General features: G+C 38.2%; 1 protein-coding gene across 1 annotated transcript in view; it reads right to left on the reverse strand.

Moving 5' to 3' along the window:
- Positions 1-1,719: 1,719 nt before the first annotated feature.
- LOC308657035 (uncharacterized protein) overlaps positions 1,720-19,531 on the reverse strand; it is a 42,795-nt gene continuing 24,983 nt past the window's right edge. The window contains exons 3-5 of the mRNA XM_081308488.1: positions 17,331-17,410; positions 3,914-3,986; positions 1,720-2,241 (exon numbers count right to left, since the gene is read on the reverse strand). Coding sequence (XP_081164614.1) covers positions 2,189-2,241; positions 3,914-3,986; positions 17,331-17,410 — 206 coding nt within the window. The 3' untranslated portion in view covers positions 1,720-2,188. The remainder of the gene's footprint in view (positions 2,242-3,913; positions 3,987-17,330; positions 17,411-19,531) is intronic.

Below are 19,531 nucleotides of genomic sequence, written 5' to 3' on the forward strand. Positions count from 1 at the left end.
ATACAGAAGGACTAAAGTCATTCCAGATACTTGGACTGTCATTTTTTAAAAAGCTGCAAGATCATCCCTGTCATGAGGGCCAAAGAAGGTGTCAGAATCTGCACTCGGGAAGGAGACAGAAAAAAAGAAATGTCATTTTAAGATGGAGGAGATCTACAGCCTATCCATTTTGTTTTGTTTCTGCTAGCTTTAACTGGACACATTATACAGAATCTCTTGTTTTTCTGCAGAAATTCCAGAGTTGTCTATGAATCCCCAAGATAAGAATATCTAATATACTTGGGGAGGTGTTACTATACTCACAAATTCAAATGATAAAAACAAATAGGGCTTTGCAAAATATGTATAATGCCAGCATACATGTTAATGCCTATGGTCTACCAGCTTAGGAGAGAGGGCCCCAGAGAAAACACTTCAGAATTCCATAACACACCTACTTCAGGGCTCGTTTCAGGAATGAAGAGTAGATAATCATTTGTTTCGGATGCACAGGAGGTGAGCAGGGAATTTGAAAGGTGAGGGAGGGAATGTTCTTATTGGGGATAAAATGGAAATTATTTACTCTAGCAATCCTCATTATCCTGTTGATTTCCATCCTACTGACACTAAGAGGTCCTCTTATCTCCCACACACTCCCCCTCTGCTCTTACAATTCTCTATTCCCTTTGATTTCATGACAAAAATTTGCAAGTCTGAAACTTATATTTCACCTGAAATGTTAATATTCAAACTCTATGTATTAAAAAGGAGGAATGGGGAAGGCCCCCACTTTCAAATCCACAGCCAGCCCTTTAGGATGAGAGAAGTTTGACAAGCAGGATTGCAGGTCCGCTTGCCAATGCATCATCACCACCTACCACTGTTGCTTTCCTTGGCTTTTTTCTAGGGGAGTCATTGCATGCAAAATTCTAAATTCATGTCAAGACAGATTGAAAAAGAACATTTTTTAGAAGAGTGCCTGATGTGCAAAAAATAATGAAGCCTAATTGCTTTCTTTCTCTTTACTTTTCTTCTTTGTAAGCTAGAAATACATTTGCTTGTGGTCTTTTGTTGTGGTGAATAGAACTTCCTGAAAAGGAAGACCAGAAATATTCTCAGGGCATGGGGAAGAAAATCCATTAAAGAGTTTAATTCTGCTAAAATAAGATCCCTAGCTGCCCAGTGCCTGAGGCAAATCATATGACGGGTGCAATTTGAAAACTTGACTAAGTAAGTAGGCTTCGCTTCTCTCCTCAGTACAGTAGTGCCCTGCCCAGTGGCCATAACTCTCTAAAACCCTACCTCTAATGCAACTTCCAAGTCATCAATACCACACTTCAGAGGAAACTTGAAAGAGTCAGACCCATTAGAATCCCAGCTCAGCAAATGTATTACTCATGACATCATTAGTCTTGGTTTCTTTATTGATAAAATGAATTTTAAAAACTGATTTAAATTTTTTCTCATACAGTCGTCATTAAAAAAAAACTCTGGAAAAACACATAAATGCTATGCCAAACATATAGTAGTCACTCAATAATTATTATTTTTCTTTTTCCAAAAATGTATCCCTATCTAGGATTTACTCTCCCTTTAACATAATAAGGGAAAAAAAACACAAAGTAAAAGAAAATCCTGCAAATAAGCAACTTATTATGAGCTTACAATCCCTCAGCCAAAACAAAATACAAACACCTTTTTTTTTCCAGATATGTGTGCTATACTAATTACATTCAAAGTACTTGCCTTCAATAATTTATCCCAAAGGGGGATTATACTTGTTGATACAGGCCCTGGATCTAAATCAGCATGTCAACATGACTTTGATTAGTTTCTAATTTGTATAGTTTGGGAAAGAATCTAAAGAAGTCCCCAAGAAAATCCTTGAGGGAAATTACAGGGGACTTTTACTCTAGGACAAGGGATTCTTGCTCAGATGTCTATTAGACCACCACAAAGGGGACAATGTAACTAGGGTCTGATGGTTCCCAAGCTGCCTTTGTTGAGGTAAACATAACAAACAAGGTATGTATCACCATAGGATAAACTCCTTAGGAAATAGAGCTTATCTCCTGTCACAGAAGCTAACCATGTTCTTCCCCAACCTGGAAATAAAGTAAAAATCAAATTGTTCAGGCTATTAGCAAGACTCCAGAGAGCCTCCACAACTGCCTCCACTGTCTTCCTGAACACAGGACTCTCTCCAGGGTCAGACCACACTGGCCACAGACAGCTGAAAATAAACCAAAGCACAAGATCTCCCTAAAAAAAAAAAAAGAAAAAAATTAAATTTATTCTGCAATATAGAATAAATACTCAAATCCCACTGAAAGCATACTCGCTCTCAACCCAATCAGATGTTTTCGGGGCCATAAATGGACCATAGTTTATGCTAAAGCCCTAAGACCTATTCTGAAGCTTATAGCCTACCAAAAGACAATATAAAAGAAAAGAAAAAAAATCACCCATCACATTCATATAACTTGAGTTGTTCTATCAAAATGGGAAGCTAATATGCTTTGACTCTATCAATTTCTAGTAAGATAAGAAAAAAATATATATTTTAGGTAGTTCTCACTTTCCCAGCCAAATAGAGTAAAAGTCCTGGTCTTATTTCAATCCCATTATCAAAGGACCATTCATCTAATATAAAAATGGAGCTCTTCATCAATTTATCATTATCAAGAACATTACTACCTAATGTAAGGGAACTGCTTTATCCCCAGGGATTCTATTAATGGAAGGTTGAAGCCAGATAACAGGCAGGTGGGCCACAGGAGGGAACTCAATAGACATGCTCAGTATTCCCTGGCAAAGGACATTGTACAATGGCCTTCAATGACTAATGGAGTTCCTGGCATGCTCAACAAGGACAGAGGCTGAGGTGCAAAAAGTTTAACTTTCCTGAGAGCACCATCTTGGTTTTTATTATTATTTTTAGAAATCCATGCTTATTTTTAATACACATTCCCCAGTGGCTCTTGATTCCTGCCCAGCCTTCTCACCCTCTCTTTATGAATATTCAGACTTGAAGTTTTGGGAATGATGCATCCTGGAATAATAAAACAATGTAAATGAGCAAATTTTTCAAAGTCTATGATGCTACTACTAGCTCCTTATTAGGTCACCTGGCAACAATACCTAATATGAAATATTTTTCTAAACTCTCTATTGCTATTAACTAATTTAATCCTCCTCAATAATTCTAATAAGCATGCTTATTATTTTTCCCATTCTACAGAAGTAAAAAAGGAGGCACAAAGAGGTCTGATAACTTGCTCTAGATAACAGAGTTAATACATACATGATAGAGCCAAGATTTGAAACCAGGAATTCTGGCCTTGGAGTCCATAGTCTTAAGCAGTAGATTATAATGGCAGTCAATCCACTTATAATAAAATAAGAGCAGGCAAATTCATACATGAATTGAAACTCAGAAATAACCAATGCACTATCAAGCATTCAGGCTGGGAAATCTGGGTGCTGCAACTAAACTTTAAACATTGAAGTCAGGTTCGTCCTAGGCAGGCTCTACAGCATGTTAGTCAGTGTGATGGATTGAATGCTTTTGCCCCCTCCAAATTCACAGGTTGAAATTCTAACCCTGGAGGTGACAGCCTTGGTTGCTGTGATAATTACCATTATCAACATATTATATTATTATTCATTATACATGTGGCTTTTCATTGCAGGTGAGTATTTGCAGGTAAACATTCTTCTTCACTCTCTCCAGGCACCCCACGGCTCTCAAAAGCCCACACATATGAGATGACTAATGGAGAGTAGGGGTATCACTGCAGCTAAGGATCATAGCATAGCTAAGGTGCTCACAGGGACCAAACCCCTCAACCTTAGGCTTCATTATCAAGCTTCTCTAGCTGAACTAACCCAGCCCACACCAGTCAGGCATTCCCTTGCAAATACAAATCATTACCCAATAACCCACAAACACAGAAGACTGTCCACAGCAGAGGCAACTGTGGGTCAGAGCAGCCAAGCCCAGAGGCCTAGAAGAAAGAGAGAAAATGCAACGGCATTAATTATATAAACAGTTACTTGGAAAAAGCTTTAAGCAAGTGTTTTAGATTCTTCTTTAATTAGGATAAATAATTACTTCACTTTCATCTTTCTGTGAGCTCCCAAACTCTCCCATGTCTGTCTTCAAATACCAACTAGAAACACACAAAGGTCAGAGGAATAAACTAACTGTGTACACTTCTAAAGCCATTTTATCTTCCTGGATCCTGGCTTCACCATCTGTACAATGAGGAGATAGGACAAGGTAAGTCTCAAAGGCCCCTTTCAGCAGATTTTCCACAACTCTGTGAATGTATTGGGGCTGACATTGGCTACATGTTGTCACTCTTCTCATATGCTTTACTAAGGAGCAGCATAACATTCAAAAACACTAACTGAATTTTTTTATTGAAATTTAAAAACTGTTTTATAAATACAAACATTAAGACATTCAACAATTCTCTAAGTATGCCAGTCTTCTACTATGAAAGAATAAAAGGGGGGGGGGAGTTTAAAAATCATTTGGAGAGAAGCTCAAGGAATGCTTGGGCAAAGATGTTCTTGGAAGTGACCAAGTTATCTCTTTTCATTAGCCTTTTGGTGTAGCTCCAGAACTGGAATCAATGAATTGATATGTCAGGCAGAGAAATACTGTATAACTTTATAAGAAATAATTTTTCATCTGAGGTAATCATTCAAAATGGAAATAAACATAATATAGGATTACAAAGCATTACTGAAAGAAAGAGGAAGACTTCCTAACAAGGTTATTTGGAAGAATTTTCTTGGCTAGGGTGATAAGTGAGGGGCATGTGCTGAGCTCATATGACTTCTGAGAATTTTTTCTGAATCCCCCCATATAGTAATAGTTTCATCATTCATGACCCTGAAACACCATTTATATAGCTCAAGTAGAGAGCTTCTGTGTAAAGAACATTTGTTGATTGGTGTCACCTTTAGAAAACTAAGAATGTCTTATTATACTTTGTATATTTCCTGATAGTCTCAAGCACATAGTCAATTTTTAGTAAATATTGGTTAAATAATAAAAAGAAAGTTAATGACCACGGAGTTTAAAACTGTCTTTGCCCTCAGAGAAGTTTGCAATCTAGTTGAAGAGCCAAAATTAACATCACTGAAATAAATTTTATATAATCATATATAACATCTTATACATAGTATTATGTTTGGGAACCCAGTCCAATTGACAGCAGTTAGTCCTAAAGTGGTGGTTTAGAACACCAAAATCTGGTCCCAACCTACCTGACCATTGCCTTTCTCCAAAATACCAACTGATTCCTTGAAGTCTCCAAAATTCACTCTTATCTTTGCCGTTTAGCTCAAGATTCTTCTGCTACCTAGACCATTCTCCCCCACTTCTCTAGAACATCAAGATCCTCATAAATTACCAGAAATCTGTATTGCTCACTTCACACCAAGTAGTACATCTAATTGCCATCTATTCATTAAGCAAACAGTCTCAATATGTGTATTGACTATCAGTATGTGTAGGCTGAGCTAAACTTTGGGGATGCAAATGGAAAGGATGTTATTTCCTGCCCTCAAGACATTTAAAGTTCACTGGAAACCAAACATTGTCTACTAACATGACTTTTTTTTAACATCAAACTACTTTTTACTGGTTCATAATAGTTAACATGATCACTTTTAATGCAGAATGTCCTGAAGGAAGCACTGACATTGGAACCTAACAGTCTGCAGACAAGGGAGGGAGAGCTTCCTGGAGGAGATGAGAAAAGTGATTCAGGGAAAAGAGTGAAGACCTTTTTAAATGAAGTGGCATAACCCCAGGTTATAGGAGGAGAAAGTAGCTGGCAACTAAAAAGAAGTAATAGCGGAGCATGAGCTGAAATAAGAAAGTGCTCTGTTGGAAAGGCTATATTTCATCTTCCCACTAATGGAATCTTTTGAAAGATTGTGAGCAGGGAAATGACCTGATCAGATTTTTCTTTAATAATGTTAATTGAAGCAGGGGTGGATTGAAAGGGAGACCAGACCCTAGACAGAGAGGTATGTTAGGAAGCAATTTTAGTGAGCCATGTATGGAGGGCATAAGGTAGTCTCACTGGGGAAGAGGAGGGGGAGACGAGATTGGCGCTATAGAATCAGTAGGGTTATTAGGGGTTCAGAGTGATTAGGGAGTCCAGGATGCCTCCTAGGAGTCTAAATGGAACAGCTAAGTGGCCAGGGATGACATTACCTGAGATAGAAACACAGTAGCAGGAGCAGGGACAAACAGCTCCATCAGGGATTGTGAGGAAGAAGGGTTCACTACCCATCCCCATCCTGCTTCCAAAAAGCAGAAGAGACCAGAATGTTCTCCACCCTGAGGCAGAGAGACTGAAATCATCCACTCGTCCCCAATAACCACTCCCCCGAGAGAAAGAAACAAAGATTTATGAATCCTAGTGGGTCAGGAGGAGACTGTCTGCTGGTGACTTATCTCTAAATTTGAATGGTACCTTTTTTTCCTCTTTCTACTTGCAGATACTTTGAAAGGTGACATTTTCTATAAATCTGCTGACCATCACCAACCCTGATTGTGACTATACATTTCCTCCCTCTAATGTGTTCTCTACTTTGTCTGAGGGAGGTGGAACAGCTCCAAGTAGGAATTCGTTTTTTTAACTGATTAAGCTTCCACTTTTCTTTTCCCTGAAGGTTGTTTTAACCAAACCACTTTACTCTACTATTTCAATTTCAAAATAAAAGGAAATTTAAAGTGGACCAAAAGACAGAAAAGGAATGTTCCCTGGACCTGAAGTGCTGCAAGGAACATTCACTTTTCACCCTAAACAATTGTAAGCCCCCTGAAGGCAAAGAGTCAGATTGTGTGTGTATGCTGGTCCCACATAGCAACTGGCTAAGTGCCTTGCATAGAGAAACTGCCCAATATCTTTTTAGGGGACTAAGTACTCATGCAATCGTTCATTTATATGTATACTTTGTTAGCTCTTGAAGTCTGTTACATACTGTTTAGCACAATTAATTACTGTCCTATTCTTTGGTTATTTCATGGATGCTGTCCTCAGAACTGCAAGTAGGCAGCAAGCTTCCTGAAGATAGGAATCGGACTCAGACCTGGCCCTGTGTTGTGTGCTGGCCTGACACAGAACTCAATAAAGCTTGTCATTCACCTGTGTTGTTCTGACTAAAAATGAATCTATTCCGCCATGTTACACCTTATGAAAGCAAAATCACTATCTCAGATTTAGCAAGACTGAAATAAGTAGTCCGAAGCATACCTTGAACAATGCAAGTTCCTACATATAGCCTAGTTGAATAACTCATTGAGGAGTTTTCACTGAGTTGGCTTCAGCAAGCTGCACTTGGGGTTTCACTGTGATCTTCAGTTGGTCAAGTTCACATGCAGACTTATAAGCAGCATCAATGATGTGGTTTATTTCTTGTGAATTAAATCATCAAAGGCTTTCAGTGTAATGTGGAAAGTTGCACTCACTGAACAGAAGGAGAGAGGAAGAGATAGAAAAAGGCAGAATTATTCAAGGAGGAAGAGTAGTGGCTATGCTCGTGATAAGAAATCTACACCAGTGGGCTCAAGCTCAAACAGAGCAGAAGGGCACTGCATAGCCTCTATATGGCTTCACAAAGATCCTTCCATTCTGAAAGAATTGCAGCAAACCTTCCTAGAAAGTATCACAATAGAATAACCAGGTTTCTTTAAATAATCCCACTTTGACTCAAGGCTGAAGAATGATCATATCTCCATCCTTCCTAAAGCCACCACAGGTTGTTGTGTTGCATTATCAAACACAGACAGCTCTAAGTGTTCCCTTTCTAAGAGTCCAAAAATGCCACCCTGAAACCAGGCATCATACATCAGTCACTAGAATGGCAATATGTAAATCAATGGAAGTGTAACTGATGTGCTACAGCAATCGGTATACGGGGTAAAAATGGGAGTTCATAACTCACTTGAATCAAACTGTGAAATATGATATATTAAGAACTATGTAATGTTTTGAACGACCAACAATAAAAAAAATTAAAAAAAAAAAAGAAATCTTAGCCCAGAGAGGTAAGCAAGAGGCCTCCAGATATGCTCAGGAAGCAAGGATCAATATCGAGGGAGGCCTGAGAGGAGCTGTGGCACAGGCAGTCAGTCACGTGCACACTCAGAGTGAATCTAGTCTGGGCCCCGGAAAACCACGCTGTTAAATACTTACGAATGAACAAGAAGAAAATCCTTCACTCCTTCCTGTCTTTCTAGCTCCCTTCCCTGTGCTAGTGCAAAATGCCAATCCAACAACTGGACATTAAAAAATCTGGCTCAGCAGGAGAGCATGGAGTAAGCTCACAGGCAGGGAGTGCACACCAGTAAAGTGGCCCTTAAATGTTGAAGTCAGTCTATACCATTGATAAATAACTGCTGCCCCAAGTCCCCAAGTACCCCAGGATGTCCTGGTCTTTCTTCCTAGGATACATCAGCCCTCTCCACTAAAGAGTTAGTGGGTCTCAATCCTATACTACGGGGACCTCCCATCAGGACAATACAGTGATTTAATGAGCCTCTTCAGTACCTCGTCACCCTAGGAAAGAAAAGTCCAAGGATATGAAGGTTGTCAGGTAAGCATGGAATCAACCAAGCACCGGCCTGACTGGAGATGGGTGAAGATGGTACTGTCTGTGGAGGCAGAGGTTGGATTTGGTTTCTGGCTTCCTTTAAATGGTTATATCTTTGGCTAGTTATATCATAAACTTTAATGCATGTGAATGTGTTCTCCCTCCTCCAGCCTGTAAGGCCTATATCAGTCCCTCAGACTGCAGTGGCTCCCCTAATCCTAAGCCAGATAAATTAAAACAAATTCACACCTAGACACAATTGCAGCATAACTGTGTAATATCAAAGGTAAGGAGAAAAATCTTAAAATATATCAAAGAATAAAAGTCAGAACATTTACAAGGAAATGACAACTGGTTCTTCAGAAGGCTTGAGTAACAATGATGCCAGAGACATAAATAATATCTTCAGAATGCTAAGGGAAAATTACTCCTAATATAGAATGCTATCAGACTAGCTAATGTAGCTTTTGAGAGTAATTGACTATTTATAGCCCCTCTTTGAAATATACAACACCATGCAGAAGAAACAGCATTGAGTAAAGAAACTGATGCATTTTTGGTAAACTTGAATAAGAATTGACTATAAATAAAAATAATAATGTCTAAAATTTGGGGGATTAAATTCATGGTGAAACTAAAATTGTAAACAATAATATGCAATATGCAAAAGGAAATTTCACATTAAAATCATTTTAAGGTCATAGTTTATTCATATAGTGGACTTTCATTGGGGGAGGTGGATTTTGCTACATTAAGCACACTTAATAACCATTTAAAGAATAACCAGTGAAAAATAGAACTAGAATGTATATCCAAACTATAGAATGGAAAAGAGAATAAAACTAAAAGTAATATGTTCAATGAGATAAAGATAAGAAAAGGATGATAAGGAACCATGATAATTTTTTAAAACATGAAATAAAATAGTAAAAATTAGGCTGACACATCAGTAATCACCCAAAAAAGTAAATGTATTATGTAATAATCTATATGTAAAGCTGGAAATTTTTAGATGGAATATGGTAAGCAAAACAAAACTAATTTCAATTACCATATGGTGTTTACAAGAGACACTCATGAAATATAAATGATGCAAAAAGGTTGAAAGTTGTGACTAAGGGTTTGGCTCAGTGGTAAAAGACCTGCCTAGCATGCATGAGGCCCTGGGTTCAATCCCCAACACACACACAAACACACACAAAAAAAAAAAGACAGAAAGAAAAGAAAAGAAAGAAAGTTAAAGAAAATGGGAAAATATACTGAGCAAATATTAGCTAAAATAAATCCATTTTGGAAATATTAATCAGTCACAAAGTAAATTCAAGGAGTACTAAAGGGATAGAAAAACTATAAAAGTCACTAGAGGAGCAGAGTGTACAGGGCTCATCTGTGAAAGCATAGGATAAGTGCAGGGTCTGGGCCAGGTATTGGTAGTCAAGACCAATCAGGAAGGATCAATTGAACAATTATTAAACTTGTTCCAATCAGGCCTACAGAAAAACCCATAACCAACAAGTAGAGTCTGTGATATTTTCTAAACATAAAACAGTTATGAAAACTGACCTTTCTTTACACCCTATGAATCAAGTGGTATTTTATTCTCAGGTTACACATGGAAAACCTGGTGCACAGGAGCTAAGTAACTGTGCATAATCATGCAAATCAGAGAGGTGCAGAGCTGGGATGAGGATGGAGACACTCTGGTTCTAGAGTTCAACTTTTAACCATAAGGTTGACTAATACAGTCAGAGCAAAACAATGAATAAAATAGGAAATTGAGAAACAAGGGATGTTCAACAAATCAAAAGCTTTTTCTCTGAAAGGCCAAAATTATACACTGTTGGTGAGACCGATCCAAAAGTTAAAAATAAAGAAGTCATACATTAATCATGATAGAAACATAACTACAGAGTGGAGATTCTAAAATAAATAAGAAAACTCTATCAACAACTCACTAAGTTTTAAAAGAGATGAAATGTACAGTTTTCTGAAAATATCTAACTTCCTAAAACTGACATAAAAAGTTAAAAACTAAGCCAGGAGCAATTAAAGAGATTAACCTGGCAAACTCCACTACTCCCCCAAAAGTCCCCAGGTCTGTTTAATTTTACAGCTAACTTTCTCCAAACTCTTAAGAAACTATTATCTACTATTATTTGGGGGTTTTTTAGTTACATTTTTAACTGACACACAAAAATTGTACATATTAATGGAGTAGCATGATGTTTTGATAATAAACATTATGCATTGTATAATGTCTTAATCAGGTTAAACACATCTCTCTCTGCAAACATTTGTCACTTCTTTATGTTGAAAATGTTCACATGCCTTTTTTCTAAGCTTTTTCAAATGTATAGTACATTATCTATAGTCCATTATCCATATATTATGCTAGTCTTTCATAGAACGGGAAAAGAAGATGAACTTTATTAATAAGATCCAGGGGCTGGGGTTGTGGCTCAGTGGTAGAACACTTGCCTAGCATGTATGAGGCACTGGGTTCGATCCTCAGAACCACATAAAAATAAAATAAAATAAAGGTATTGTGTTAAAAAAAAAGATCCAAAGTAAACTTAAATACAGATGGTGGGATGGATGCAATGTTACCCTTTATGTTTTATGTATTATTTAAATATTTCATATTAAAAAGAGGGTATAGGCAGTATATGGGCCTAACTCATCAAACAGGTCTAGATCATATCTTTGATTTCAGATTTTATATTCTTTGATTCACAATTTAGTCAGTAATTTCAGAATCAATGACTTCTAATTATGTTTTCTTTTTAGTCCAAGTACATGTTTTTTAGGGATGCCTCCACCACACCAGGCCAACCTCAACAATTTTGTCAGCATGGATGTGACCTTTTCCCACAGACCCCCTTCTTTCAGAGAGTGAACTGCTATTCTCTCCTGGACAGTTACTGAGCCTGTAACAATTTGAACATACCGCCATTTCAAGTTTCCAGTTAAAATTCATGAATTCCTACTTAAGAGTATTTTTAAAGACTCTGACATTACTCTTGCTTCTATAGAGGAATGATACTTAGCAATAGATCAGATTAGTCTTTCCCCATAGGAGCATTCGTGTTTAAATTTCAGAACCTAGAGAGACATCAACTTAGAATTAACCAGTATAATGTTCTGAGGGCGTGGGAGTGAGTCTTTCCTGGGTTTGGAAAGACCATGCCTTAGCTGAGAAGTTTCAGCAGAAGTTACAATAGGAACACCACCTTCCCAGGAAGAACTTCACTGCCTTCTGTTCTATGGGGCTCCTAGAAGAATCTGGGAAAGTCATAGTACAAATTTCACACCTTTTCATTAATTTGGAGAGAATAAAGTATTTCTCAAGAACTACACCAGAAAGTTAACAAAAGTAAAATTTAACTGCAGTGAATAATATTAGAAAGACATCTATTTGGAGTCAGGTTATAAGGAATAAGAATTCAACATAAAAGCCCAGCTTTTATGCTTTTTTAAGCAAAAAAAAAGATATTAATTTATACATTATAATGGCTTACACACTATCTCTGACTCAGCTTCGGCTAGACACTCTCTTGGAGAAAAACTATGAATTTATAGATGAGTATTTTCAATTGTCACTCAGACTCTCACTCCTAATCTTGATAATGATTGATTTTATATTATCCTTCAACAGTATTTTCCAAACCAAAAGATACTGAAGAATAATAACTATTAGTTTTCTCTACTGAAGACCCACAAAGGGCAAGGAGAATTATATTTTAAATGTATCCACATTTTCATTTTGGATTCACTATTTAAAGGAAATATGATGTGAATCCTTTGGGGAAAAGAACTTCTTTTTCAGAGTAAAGCCACTTTATAATTTATCTGTTTTTTATATAAAAGGACATGATTGCTTCATAATTATCCTTTCCTGTTCAAATTAGCATAATATGTGATGCCAACTGTATTGATTTTATGCCATATTTCATGTCACACTGATCTGTAGTATGTCATATATTATATAATAAGTTACACTGTAATATTACCATTATCCTCTAGGATGGCAATCAATGTCCACTTTTCCATGTTAATTGTATTTGTTTCTTTTCCTATGTTTTCCATAAGATGAATTGCTTTTGTGATCACTGATCATTTTTCTCAATCTGAATTGTCAGCCTTCTTCTTTATTGTGTGCTACTTTACTTTCTTCTCCACTAGTAATGTCTTAACAGCATTATACCAGAATTGCCTTGATGTTTATCCACTGATTTTGTTGTTGTTTTGCTAGAGTATTACTGATTCTTTCAGTATTTGTATGTAAAATATGCTTATCCCACAACAAAACACTGGAGATTTTATACTTATTCATATTATCCTTCAGTAATTATTTGTTTTATGTCCATGATGCACTAGGTTCTGGAAATGCAAACCCTAAATAAAATACTTGAGGTATTTATTCTCTTGCTCATCCTCCAATTCTTCAACTGGCTAATTTTTACTCAACTTTCAATCTACTTAAATGGAGTAGATAGGACACACAAAAAAACTGAATTTGGCACTAGGAAGATCACTAGGGACTTTAACAAGAACATTTTCAGTGAAGTAGGAAGAGAGGGTCAGAACCTAGACCACAGGTGGAGTAAAGAAGCAGAGTCAATGGGGACAGCCTATTCCAGAATAAAAGAAAAAAAAAAGAAGGAAGCAGATATGGTGGCAACTGGAGAGAACAGATCATCAAATAGAAAGTTTGCTTTTAATTTGGGGAAAGTTGAATATGCTTATCAACTCAAAGGCAAAGAGTTATAAAGGAGGAATTGAAGATAAAAGAAAGAATGAAGATAATCTACATAGGTAAGTTCAGAGTGATATGTTCTGAGTTGTGAGCATAGCTAGAAGATTCTGCCTGGGCAGGAGGAATTTCTCTTTGCCTGGAATATTATGGGAGGTAGCAACAGAAGAACAATTAAAATCTGGAAGTGGAGAGTAAGGAAGGAAGATAAAAGAAATGCCTCTTATTTTCACTCAGGAAAAAAAATGGAATGGAATCTTTTCCTAAAAGAAAGTTAAAGCTGAGGTAAGGAGTTTGAGAAGAATGGTAACTATTCAGAACCACTGCCAGGAGGTGCATGTATACAAGACATGCAGTGTGTCTCCCTTTTGTCTTTTCCACTTCATTCTATGACCCAGGAGCCTGAGAGTTACAGATTGCACCAACCAATTTCCCAACTCTTTGACTTTGGATTGATTTAAATCAATGGAGAAGGAAGAGTTTGGGATGTGTATTCCCTTGGGCATCTTTCTGCCTTGCTGTGAATGGCTAGTAGCAGACTTCCTCTTCTGAGGTCCATAGCTCCAATTAGAGACCTCCCCTTAAAGCTACAGGTCCTAGTAGAGTCCCCATCCCCTGCAGGCTTGGAAGGAATGGCTTTCCCTCTCTAGCTAGCCCTGGGAGCTTCACTATGCCTTTTTGGTTTTCCTTAACTCTACCCACACCTGGGGGATTAGGGGGAGTCCTTTCTTTAAAACTCTCCTCTCCTCACACTGGAGTGTGCCATTTATGTCCTGCCTAGGATCTTATGGATAAAGAATGCAAGAAGAGGCTAAGTGGAAGAAAGTAAAAAAAATTGTCTTGGGCCCAGATGAGATTAGGACCTATAAGACTGTCCCATTTGTTTGACCTGGTTATCTTACTGCCCACAAGCAGAAGCAGATGAAGAAGATGGTAGGATTCATGGAAGTTTTTGACAAAAGAATACATGTGGCAAAAGATAAGGAGGGGAATCAAGTATGCTGGTGAATGGGTCATAAAAATGACTGTCTTAGACCTAAGACTTGTTCTTCCCATGTGCAGTCAAAGTTTAAGAAAAAGGCTCTTTTCTGCTGGTTTCTTAAGTCTTTATAGCTGAATTATAATCTCTCTTGAATTGACCTATATATTCAATAAATTTTCAGAAAATAAGAATACATACTGTTTTGGTTTGAATATGAAGTGTCCCCCAAAATTCCTGTGTTAATGCAAGAATGTTGAGAGGCCAAACACTCAGATTATGACAACGGTAACCTAATCAGCCCATCCTAGTTTGAATGGACTGAGTGGTTACTATAGGCAGGTGGAGCATAGCTTAAGGATGTGGATCAGTGACTGGGGGCATGCCTTGAAGATTATATATTTTGTCCCTAGCTTCTCTCTCCTGCCCCATCACTTCTTCCTGGCTACCACAAAGTAGGCAGTTTTCCTCTGCTGTGATACTCCTCTAGCCCAGAGCAATGGAGTCAAGAAACTATGGACTAAAACCTCTGAAACCAGGAGTCAAAATAAAGTTTTATCCTCCAAGTTGTTCTTGTCAGATATTTTGGTCATAGCAACAAAAACAACAACAAACAATGACTAACACCCACACACATATAAACACTTTTTTTTTAGAGTGAGAGAGAGAGAGAGAAAATTTTTTTAAAATATTTATTTTTCAGTTTTCGGCAGACACAACATCTTTATTTTATTTTTATGTGGTGCTGAGGATCAAACCCAGCATCCCACGCATGCCAGGCGAGCACGTTACTGCTTGAACCACATCCCCAGCCCACACATATAAACACTTTGTGTTGTTCCAGACCTGAAAATACATTGGACCATCTAAACCTTCTACTACTATAGAAAAGTAACCACATTATCTTTTAGGATGTAATTATAGTTCATTCAATCCACTTGCTCAGCCCTTTATCTTCTTCTGCTATTATTTATACTTCAAGTCTGGTTTCAATTTCTCTCTCCTGGGCAGCCTCCCCTGACCAGGAAAGCCATACCTTTCCTGAAGGAATGGGTTCATTCCTTAGAGATACTGTCTGGCTGGTCTTGAATTATCATTTGACTTTACTATTTTCTTCCCTAAGGCCAAAATCTTATACTTTTGTGAACTCACCCCAGCTCCTCACAGTGCCTATACATAGCAAAAGCCTAGTAAATGTTGAATTGACTGATTATTTACCCATGATGGGAAGTGATAAAAGATTTTAATAATTAGAAGAAAACTGTTTAGTTTCATTTGTTCCTATACTTTTTAGTCACATTCAGAGAACATGAGAACACAGGGCAGGAAGACCATAGTGGTGCCCTGTTTAATAGCATGAGCGTAGCTTCTGAACCTTCACTATAGACTCTCAGTCTTCAGTCAAGACCATGCATCCCTGAGCTGGAAGTCTTAGGAATGCTGAGGGGATCATCAGAACTGGTCTTAAGCCACCTAAGAACATTACCAGTTCATTCAGTGTTTCCCAAGGCAGGGTGCCCCAGGAATTCCTGGCAAATCAGATCAAGCAAATAATTAAGTCTCCTGTAATTCTGTCATTTTAGAGACCTAAGACAATGAGTTCCCAGCAGGGTATGTTCTGGTCTAAAAATATGTCTGAATTAGTAGTTTTTGTACCTTGAAAGTAACAGCAGCTTCTCCAAAATGAACTTACATCATTTAACAGGCTTTCCATGACAAACACTATTAAAACAATTCTCTTTGAACCTTGCATTTCATTTTTAGAAAACTGGCAGAAGTCTTGAAAACTCCATCACCTTCAAAATAAGCCCATCACTCATTAATTGATTTCCAAACCCAGTTAGGGACTTTGGGTTAAGCACAGTGTTGCAGTGAGACTATCCTGGATTGAGCCAGAGCCCCTTCTTTACCATAATTGGGAAAGTCTCTGCTAGGGAAGCTGAGCAGAGACTGGTTCTACCTCTAATCTATCTTCCTAACATGAATACTTTATACAGTCCCTACAAGACCAGGCCATCACAACCCTCAGAGATGGTCTCTACATGCAGATCACTTCTGATGGCTGGTCAAACAGTCCCTTCCCCAGCAGGAAGCTTTGGTTTCTTTGCCTATGACAGCTCTTGTTCAAGGTCAGGGTGATGGCTACTGAATGTTAAATTAGATATTGTGAATTTGGTATTAGTAATTCCCAATTTGTCTTATTTAACTAAAGTCTGACTTGCCTCAATATTTAACTTTTAAAGGACTAAAATCCCCTTCCTGCTAATAGAGGACAATAATAGATGGACACTTTGAAAATACATATATCTTAAAGTTTATAGGCCTGAACATATCTGAAAATGGAAAGTAACTCAGAGTAGTAAAAAAAGGAAGGAAAGAGGGGGGAAAGCAAGAGCAGAATATCAAGGAAGGCAGGGAGAGGAAAGGAAGAAATCTGATGTTACTCCTCTGCTTGAAACCTTCCCATGGTTCCCACAGCTATTAGGGCCCAATCCAAAGTCTTTCCCATGGCTCCTGCCAACCCTCCAGCCTAATTCCACTATCCTACCCTCTCTGTTTGCTGTACCCAAGCCACACTGGCATTTGAGGGCCCTTGAACCAGCTCAGAGGCTTCCCATAGGCTCTTCCCTCTTGCCCCCTGCCTGCCCACCTCAAGGCTCCACCTGAGTCACCTGTGCTTTTTCCCTAGGCCTCAACTGCAAGATTGCTTTCACAGGTGGGTCTTTCTTGACCCACTCTCACCCTATTGTGTTCCTTCTTAATATAATCTATCTTAACCTGTATTATCTTTGCAGATCTCAACCTTAATCATGATTGAATAATTCTAGACTAGACTATAAGCTCCAAAAGTACAGAGACCCCATTTGACTTCTTCCTTCTGCATTCCCAGCACTTAGCATTAGTACTTGATGCACAATAGGGATGGAAGGAAGGATGGAAGGGAGGGAGGGAGGGAGGGAAGGAAATGTGAATGGGGATCTGCATAGATGAGGCTACCTCGAAGTCCAGCTGGACAGCTCCCAGTTGTTGGCTTCTTTGGTGAGATTTTCTCCAAAGTGGAAGGACTGATGGTCTCACTGGAAGGAATAAATGGCAGTTAAGTTGAGGGTTTCTTCCCCAGCTCCCTGTTTCTAGGTTTTAAAGTCTCAAAAGTGGCCCACTGAGTTTCAGTATTTGGACCATATTTTGTTACAGTCTATCTATCTACAAACCTAAATTTTTAAACATCTTAAATAAGGGTCAGCACTGACAAAGCTGTATTTACCATTAGACAAAAAAAGGGTGGGGGGGAATTGAAAAAGTAAGGAAGCCAACATGACTAAAGACCATTAAGATGGAAGAGAGGTGGCAGGCAGGATGGAGGTGAGGGTGACCCCTGGAACTGGAACAATTCTCATGGGGACATGTTACTGGGTAATGAGAGGTGGCTGTGAGAGGCACAGCAAGAGCATAATATCAATAAGGAAGAATTTAAGTGTAGGTGATTAATGAGATTTGGGGGGTGGCTTAGGGTGACAGAGGAAAACAACAGTGAAATGAAGAAATCTAAGTGAGTCTTGCTGAGGTGAAAAACAGCAGTTTTTTAGTTTGAGGTTAAAAAATTAAAGAATAAAAGAAAAAGTGGAAACAAATGAAGCACCTCCTTCACCCACCCCCCAACCTTCATCTGTGTAGAGTAAAACAAGGTGTCTTCACTCCTCCTTCAAAGGAGGCCCCTGTCATCAAATGCCACTCCCCTAAATTCATCTATCAAATGGGTTGGTGTGGGGGAACATGAGCCACTCCCACATCCCCAGGCTCCAAAGAGGAGGAATGAGCCCAGTGGCAGCCAGCTGCCTGCAAGAGCCACACACTCTGGGCCCCACTGGGGTCTCCTGGCAACCTCAGGTCAAGGTTGGACAATCCTTGACCTAGTATTACATGTTTTGAAACTTCACACTATACCCCATAAATATGTGCAATTATGATGTCTCAATTAAAAACAGCATTTAAAACAAAAGCCCTAAGTGATCTCTTTCCAGCTCATAGTGTTTTGAGAATTAAATGACACAATGTGGTTTCATCTTAGAAGATTAACTTCTAATGTTAATTCCTAAGGCTAACTTTGCCTTTGAAAGTCCATTAAACTCCCCCATAAAATACAATGATCTTGTTTTATGTTACAACCTGGTATAAAAATTCTTACTAACACCAAAATCTGAGAATTTAAAGGAAATTTACACACAAATGATTATTAATTAAAAGCAGTCTTTCCAGCCAGATTACCCTGGCTCAAGGCCCAGTTTTAACCACTTCCTAGCCTCAGGCAAGAGAAGGTAAGCTTCTCTATGCTTCATTTTTTTTTCATCTGCACAATAGTAATCATAGTACCTATTTCATAGGTTTGTGGTGTGATTAGTTAATATATATAAAACCTCTCCGCTAGGAACAATGTAGAGATTGCATTGATATCAAGAGTCAATATAGCTGAGAGACCCCCGCATTGCAATCACAGCTTCCTTCAGTGAATATCTATTAAGCATCTACTGTATAACCCAGCACAATTCTAGGTTTGGGTATAAAGAAAGATCTTACTTCCTGATACTTATGTTCTAGTAACTTCATCAAATACTCACTGTGATCTTGGACAAAGTTCCTCATATGTTGTCGTATTATTCATAAATGCACAGCATAATAATGGAAACAAACTATAGTTATCACTAGTAGCTATCATCACAAAAAACTAAGCTATTATTATAAAATACAAACATTAAGTTTGTGTTTTTTCTGAATTTCAACAAGAAGGTGCCATTCATGACTGTCCCTACATTAGGTGGGGCCATTTTTCACATCTGCACTGAGACACAGTTTCCTAATTCCAGGCTCCACATTAACCAAAAAAGCTTTTTCTCCATATCCATCAGTTTGGTTTCCCAAAACAAGAGAAGGACAACTCCTCCCCTGAATTAATCTGATTGGAGAAGGAATTTGAAGCAATTTCTCTCCCCTACCACCTCTCTTCCCCCAACCTCTCCTTCTCCCCTTGGGGAGGATGGGGGCTTTACACAGAGAAAATAGATTATCAAGATATGAGTAAAATTAAAATTCTATAAACCCTGCTTACCATTCCCCATAGAAAAGGAAGAAAGGGGAGTATCCTTAATCAAAGCAAGGAATAAAGGGCTTCTCATTATCCTAAGTAGAGGACTTTAAGAAAA

This window comes from Spermophilus citellus (genome assembly GCF_964194105.1).
Source record: "Spermophilus citellus genome assembly, chromosome: 9".
Lineage (NCBI taxonomy): Eukaryota > Metazoa > Chordata > Mammalia > Rodentia > Sciuridae > Spermophilus > Spermophilus citellus.